At 34.6% G+C, this 7,780-nt stretch overlaps 2 protein-coding genes across 2 annotated transcripts; one reads left to right on the top strand and one right to left on the bottom strand.

Annotated features, from left to right (window-relative positions):
- Nucleotides 1-679: 679 nt before the first annotated feature.
- LOC145008605 (F-box/kelch-repeat protein At1g55270-like) lies at nt 680-3,080 on the top strand. The gene is made up of 3 exons (XM_078967187.1): nt 680-1,364; nt 1,439-1,546; nt 1,683-3,080. The coding sequence occupies exons 2-3, from the start codon at nt 1,520-1,522 to the stop codon at nt 2,943-2,945; spliced, it is 1,290 nt and encodes a 429-aa protein (XP_078823313.1). The 5' UTR covers nt 680-1,364; nt 1,439-1,519; the 3' UTR covers nt 2,946-3,080.
- An 853-nt stretch (nt 3,081-3,933) lies between these two features.
- EMB1187 (Protein kinase superfamily protein) lies at nt 3,934-7,373 on the bottom strand. Its single transcript, XM_078967188.1, has 12 exons — nt 7,186-7,373; nt 6,363-6,454; nt 6,092-6,198; nt 5,862-5,967; nt 5,638-5,760; nt 5,460-5,551; nt 5,283-5,367; nt 4,678-4,783; nt 4,529-4,595; nt 4,342-4,434; nt 4,128-4,252; nt 3,934-4,039 (listed from the first exon to the last, which is right to left on the bottom strand). The coding sequence occupies exons 1-12, from the start codon at nt 7,290-7,292 to the stop codon at nt 4,018-4,020; spliced, it is 1,125 nt and encodes a 374-aa protein (XP_078823314.1). The 5' UTR covers nt 7,293-7,373; the 3' UTR covers nt 3,934-4,017.
- Between the last annotated feature and the right edge of the window lie 407 nt (nt 7,374-7,780).

Below are 7,780 nucleotides of genomic sequence, written 5' to 3'. Positions count from 1 at the left end.
CCTAAATCAAAATCAAAATCATAATTGGAAATTTGAACGCTAAATCTAAATGGGTTTCTTGAATTCGTTTATAAGGGATGTTTTGGAAATTGATTTATATGTGAGAAATCAAAAACCAATTAGAACCTCTTTATATATCCGCGATATATAGGTAATAATCGTGTAAATCAATTTGTGTGAAAAATCTAAAACTAGATGTGTTACAGATTTGTTGTATTCGTTATAGATTTCTTGTATGTATTCTAAAACACGTTTGATTTGGTAATGTTCAAGAAATATTCAATATTTGCCAAGAATTAATGGAGATATTTATGTTTGATCAAAAACTCATCTGATAAAATTATCGGAAAGATGTTGGCGAAGACAATCACTAGATACCTTAAATGACATGTTATAATGATATTTTTTTTAAAGAAAAGCAAGTTAAATAGTAAATAACATGTAAAAATAAATAAAAACTAAAATCGATTACCCTCAAAAATTATTTTCCCATTATAAAATCATAACTTAGCTTTTTGACATAAAATGTTTGAAGAGTATTAAAAGTTACTAAACTAATGTAAAAAACATTTATTCACACTTTTGTACTTCCAATACATTAAAAAAATAAAGTAAAATAAGCTTAAAAAACACTCCTCTCTCTTTCTTCTCTCTCTCCAACACAACCCTACAAATCTCTCTCTATACTAAACACTAAATGAAAAACACCAAAACAAGGCTACAACTTTCTAACAAATGCTGACTGATTCCCTTTATTTTAAGTTAATTTGAGAGGCCACCATTACCATTACTATCATCATCATCTTCTTCTTCCATATGCACACTCACCAATCTATCTCTTTCGCATAATGGTTTAGGTTTGTTTTTGACGCACTCTTTTTGGGTTCATCTAGAACACAACACTCTTCTGCTTGTCTTCAAGCTCTCTCCTATGGGCCCTCTTCTCCACTCAAGACTTTAATGGTGAGAAAACAGTAAAAAGGAGTCTCCATTTTGCTTTTCTTTTTTCCACCATTTCTTGCTGTCTTGCATTTTGGGGGTTTTAGGTCAAAATTATCGTTCTTTGAGTTTCTTCAAAGTTTTCTTAGGTTTTGCTTCATGGGGTTTCGATTTTTTCTCTCTACAATTTCTGGGTTTTCGATTTTGTATGTGGAGATCTGAGTTTGAGTTGATGCTTTTTTATCAACTTTGTTGACTGTTTTTAAAAGTTTATGCCTTTTGAATGTATTGCTCTTTTCTTTAACTTCAATCGGGTTTCAAATTCAAATTCTGGGTCTTGAATCATAATCTTGATTTGAATCTTTAAGTTGAAGAAACCCTAATCTCAACAGGGTCCAATCTATGTTATCGACGCAAAGATTTAGGTAAATGATCTCGAAATTAACTAAAATCTTCAAAAACTGAATCTTGAATCTGGGTTAATCTGAAAATGTGGTAGGATCGATACTTTCTTTTGAAGCTTACCATTGGAGACGATGATGAATCATGAAATCTTGATATAGTCACCGGAATTTCAAGAATGGAAAGAGGGATTCAGCCTCCTTTGGTAAATTCTTCATCTTTTTCCATAATCTTCCATTATTTACAGATTAACAAAACAATTTTTTGATCTTTTTCTATAATCTTTCATTAATTAAAGATTAAAAAAAATCAATGTAGAATGCTCAACATGTTTTTTACAGGTGGATACAACAGCTTGTTTATGTAGAGTAGACGTCGGCCTGAAAACCGTCGCCGGAGCAAAAAGATTCGTCCCCGGTTCAAAGCTATGTCTACAGCCAGACATCAAATCATCAATCCACCCAACCAGACAAAAACCACCACGCGACAGAACCCGCAACCAATCCCCACTCCTGCCCGGACTGCCCGACGACCTCGCCATCGCCTGTTTAATCCGCGTCCCAAGAATCGACCACCGCAAGCTCCGCCTAGTCTGCAAAAGATGGTACCGTCTTCTCGCCGGAAACTTCTTCTACTCCCTCCGGAAAAACCTCGAAATCGCCGAAGAATGGGTTTACGTTATGAAAAGAGACAAAGATCGGAAGATGACATGGCATGGATTCGACCCCATGAACCACCTCTGGCAACCGCTGCCACCTGTCCCCAAAGAATACTCCGAAGCCGAAGGTTTTGGTTGCGGCGTTTTGAGCGGCTGCCACCTTTATTTATTCGGCGGAAAAGATCCGATCAAAGGGTCGATGAGACGAGTGGTTTATTACAGTGCCCGGACTAATAAATGGCATCGAGCTCCAGATATGCTCCGGCGTCGACATTTTTTCGGATCGTGTGTAATCAACAACTGTTTATACGTCGCCGGCGGCGAAAACGAAGGTGTCCACCGGTCGTTAAGGTCAGTTGAGGTTTATGATCCGAGCAAGAACCGGTGGTGTTTTGTTGCGGACATGAGCACCGCGATGGTTCCTTTCATCGGGGTGGTGTACGGCGGGAGGTGGTTCTTGAAGGGGCTTGGGTCACACCAACGGGTGGTATCGGAGATGTATGAACCGGAAACTAACGTGTGGAGACATGTTCACGATGGAATGGTGGCGGGGTGGCGGAACCCTAGCACTTGTTTGAAGGGGAAGCTTTATGCGTTGGGGTGTAAAGATGGGTGTAAAGTTAGGGTTTATGATGATGAAACAGATTCATGGAGTAAACATATCGATAGCAAGATGCATATGGGGAATTCCAAGGGTTTAGAGGCGGCGGCATTGGTGCCACTTAATGGGAAACTTTGTATTATAAGGAATAATATGAGTATATCTTTGGTGGATGTTGATGGTGGAGGTGGAGGTGGAGGAGGGGCGGCGGAGGCTGAGCATTTGTGGGAGACACTCGCCGGAAGAGGGCAGTTTAAGACTTTGGTGTCGAATCTGTGGTCTAGTCTTGCCGGAAGGAACCGCCTTAAGAGTCATATTGTTCATTGTCAGGTTCTTCAAGCGTGAGGTTTGAAGGTCAGCAATGGCGGATATATGATGGTTTTTTAGGTTGTTTTAGATGTTTTTTTTTGGGGTGCAAGAACTTATATATATTATACACACTTGAATGTTTTTAGTTTTTTTAACCGAAATTTTGGAGTATATTCCCTCTTTTGCCATCAAGATTGTCTATTGAGACCTTGTTTCCTTCACATGAAAACTTAGAACAATGTTATTCAATATTTGACTTACATTGGATACACAAGACTCAAGAATAACATTGTTGATACTCTATTTAACAATGTTTTAATGTATTTGATATGCATTGGATTTGGTATGGAATAAAATTGTAACTTTGGGAAAAAGAGGGAAACATCCTTGTCATGTGTAACTAAATCTACTAATCTACTAGGTTACAATTATCAAACTAAATATAAATATACATAATGGTTGTACTCCATGCAATAAAAGTTGTATATCAGAAACTATTTGGAAAAGCTTCATTTAGGTTGTTCAACTATAAAATAATAAAATATGCAATTAAGTTTATTTACACTACATTAGGTAGATAATAAAATGACTTTTAATACATTAATTAGTTAGGTTGCGAGGCAATTTAAAAATTGGGTAGTTGATGTTAGATTTGCATCTAATGAGAGGTGAGATATAAAGAGAGATGAGTCCATAAGGATCTTGGAAAACTGATAGCCTAACACTCTAACTTAAAAGAAAATTTATTAGATCCTAATTTCGTTGCTGTTTTTAATTAAGATGTGTTGGATATATGGGAATATTATTTTAGTCTTATATCACGTTTGAATATTTTTCGAATTTTTCATGCTATTATTTGTTATGAAATTATCAAATTAAGGTAGTTTATTAGTTCAAACAGTTTTATCAAATGCAAACCAAAATGCTTCATTTAGATTATGGGGATGTTAACGACTTTACGAAAAAATTTAGTAGCTTTTAGCTTCAAAAAAAAAAAAAAAAGAGAATTAAAGAAAAAACTGTGTTTGAAAGTAAAATAAATATTTTGAAAAATAAAACTATAATAAATTACAAATGTCCACTTGCTTTCTCTGTTCTTCTAAAACAATCAATTGTCCTCACTCCTTCCTCTTAACTCATCCAAGTAACACAAATTACAACATCAAAAAAAAAAAAAAAAAAAAAAAAAAAAAAAAAAAAAAAAACTCTGAAATTTACCTAGTCTTGGATTCAGAAAGGTAAGATCTACCCAGAGAAAAGCACGTGTCTTTCTGCTTCTTATATTCATTATATCTCAGGAAGAAATAACCAAGATAATCGAAATCAATTGGCGACATTTTTGCCTGTTTTTCAATAAATCAACCCATCAAAAAAATGAATTCCCACATTCTTTCTTTCAAAAAAAAAAAAAAAAAAAACTGTCTGTGTGTACCTGGATGAGAGCCCATAGAGCCCAGTACAAATGTGAAGCCAACATGTAACAGCTCGTTTCAACATAAAGCGCCTCCAAATCCTTCTCTGACACCTGTATACGGTGACAGTGACAATGACAGATGAGCCGGACCCTAGAAAGTTTGTCCGGTCCAGTCTTTTTACAAGATATAGTTGTGCATGGTTACCTTATCAGGTCTTTCGGATTGCAAGTAATGCCTAAAGAAATGATATTGTTCATCCTTATTCGGGTACCTATATCATCATCATCATCATCATAACACATGTTAAATAAATTCATAAATTTAAAGCTTTTGTAAAAACAAGATAAGCTTACAAAGTGTAGTCACAATCATAGCCTGCATATTCATTGAAGTGGTTCCCAATGTCAAACCCTCTGTAACTATACGATCCATATTCAAAATCTATGATGTACAACTTCTCTGCTCCAAAAAAAAAATTAGATATATATAAATAAGGGCATTCATGTCTTTTTCACAAACGAGACATCGAGAGCGAGTCCTTGTCCATCTTGTCCCACCTTTTTGTGTGCGACAAAAATAATTTAATTTTTATTTCTCAACTGACATCAGTCTGAGTCTCAATCCAGTACATGTCAAACACAGTACAACCTGTCTGTGTTGCCTTGTCCTGTGTAACAAACGGGGCCTTCGGCCCGTTTCTTACATAACACAAGACAGCTTTGTACTGTGTTTGTCATGCATTGGATTGAGATTGAGACTGATGTCAGTAAGATAAAAATTGAATTATTTTTGTCGCACACAAAAAGGTGGGACAAGATGGACAAGGGCTCGCTCTCGATGTCCCGTTTGTGAAAAAGACGTGAATGCCCTCATCATTAAGTTTGTGTAGTTGAGTTTATGTTGTGATTTAAATTAATAAGTTTAGAAATAAAAAAGATTTGGGTAGAAAGATGGATACCTTCGTCTTCATTCAGCATCAGATTTCCAGAAAGCAAGTCATTATGGGAAAACACAACAGGAGCATTAAGAAGACCTGTCAATTCCTGTCTCATAAATAAACTATGTTTCTTTCAAGTTTTCAAGAAGCTTAATTAACTACCCTATTTTATTATAAATAAATAAATAAATAAATTACCTTGAGTTTAATAATTTCTGTATGGACTTCCTTAAATGAAATCGTACTGTATCTCTTTTGCTTCTCATCATCATCAAAAGTAAGACTGGATGCTGCCATCAACAGAACTTAAACTTTCAGCTGTTTCTTTTTTTTTTTTTTTTAATAAATAAAAAAAAAGTTAAAATTTAAAAATCACCTCTTTCAAAAAACTTTGAGATGTCAATCCACAGCTGAGGTTCCTTGGATCCTGGAATGTCTACTTGATGAAACCTACTAAGTTGCTTTGCAATTTCAGCTGCTAATTTTGGCTTTCTCAAGTCTGTAGAACATATAATATTAACTTATTAAATATCAACAATCACATTGAATATCAAATCTAGCAATGTTTCATTTTTTTTTATTATCAAATTTGTTACTTACCTAATGGTTCTAATGTTCGTGCATGTATAAAAGATTGCATCATTCCATTCCCAAATACCCCTAGCAATTTGGCACCAAATCCTGCAGCTGAGAGATAATGAATTGCCTATACAAAAGGATAACAAAATACAAAGTGAAAACAAGCATATCATCAGCTATAAGCAATAATATAACAAATATTCACAAGCAAAAAGATTGTGTAACTAATATGTATTATCTTTCTTTCTAACCTTAAGTTCTCTTTCCCTATCAATGACATACTCTGTGTTTGGACCATAGAGTCTAACTGTCACATGCACAATATTCCCATCTTGTTCTTCTACTGATACTTTGAGCACTACAATAGTAAATTCCAGAGGCTATGATATAAAAAGAATACAAAAACTGATGTGTCTTTATCTTTTAGTCTTTGAGGTGTAACAAAAAAATGTATTTTTTTGATTGGTTTAAGTCTAGTTGATGTAAAATCAATAACTAAAACAAATAAATAAAGATACCTACAGAGATTTGTGATGCCACCAGCTACTCTTTGGGCAGAGAAATGTGATTCATCCAAATTTGACCATTTTTTGACCAGGTCCTTACAAAGGTTTCTGTCATCATCAAATCATGAAACACATGGAAGTTGATCAACATGATTTCAAGAAATCATATTAAGAAGTAGAAACAACAGCTTTTTGTTTTCATGAAAGCAAGAGAACCAAACAATAAAAAGAGTTGTATGTAGGGTTTGAGATCAAATGATGTACTTGTCACTGTTAATTCAATATGTTTTGATACAAATTGTGGGAGTAACTTAAGCAATCAGTAGAAGTAGTTACACAGAGGCCATAGATTGGTAAGAATAATCCATACCAATTACACAATTTGCAAGCAATGGTTAGACATTAAAGTGTCAATTTAGTCGACCTAAGGAGGCATGGGATGAATCGATATAATTTTGTTTCCATTGATTCATTTCAACATTGAAAAGTGAGAAAATTTTGCCAACTAAATCGACAAACGATTACTGTAAGTATGATATAACAGATTTAGTAACGAGCATCAGATCCAGTATACTCATTGTAGTAATAAAACCATTTTATCTAGTTCCTGCGAATTTGAAACGTAGGTTTTCAATTAACGCAAGCCGGAGAAATCATTCGGTGATACAAGTAAATTAAATCACTCTGATTGATAAACTGAATCCATCTTACGAATCCAAAAAAAAAGGAAGAAGATTTGACGATTTAATTCATCCGTTTCATGAGCAAACTAATCTCAAATCATGTCAAATAGATCAACCAAAAGAACAGGGAGATTTGAAAGAGCGAAAAGAGCATACACGAGACTAGGTTTCATCTCCGGAACAGGAAGGGTGTGGTCAACGGTAAGAGAAGAATATGGAATCTGTAAGTTGCTGTTATTCCGAGCTTCACCGGAGACATCCATGGCGTTCCACACGTTCACTGCGAATCTTCTTCGATTTTGTATGTGAAGTTGTGAACTAATTTAAATGGAAACGCTAAGTAGATATTAAAATAAGTAAAAAAAAACAATAAAAATTAGGAGCTGTTATACGCATGTTCCATGATCTTAGCAGCGGTTAAATATTTATCTCAAAAATAGCGAAGGGGTGATCACCTAAATAACAAAATTAAGTTGTCTAATCTTTCTTATCTGCATTAAAACTAGGTGAATTCACGCACACAACATAGAAACTAATTATGAGTGTATTGTCAAAATTAATTGGAAGCTGGTAATGAGTAGCAGATGTTGGTGATTGTTATCACCAATATTATTGAAGTGTAATGAGATTATTTTGTTAACAAAAAGTGATCTAGATAAATATTAAACAAGTAAGGAAGGTGTGAATTATACACTTGTTTAAGTTTGATCAAGTTTCAAAGTACCCGGTCATTTAGAGGCAAAGTCCCTAA

Source organism: Lactuca saligna, chromosome 8 (genome assembly GCF_052625555.1).
Source record: "Lactuca saligna cultivar CGN05327 chromosome 8, ASM5262555v1, whole genome shotgun sequence".
Classification (NCBI taxonomy): domain Eukaryota; kingdom Viridiplantae; phylum Streptophyta; class Magnoliopsida; order Asterales; family Asteraceae; genus Lactuca; species Lactuca saligna.
This window is presented reverse-complemented; position numbering and strand designations above follow the sequence as displayed.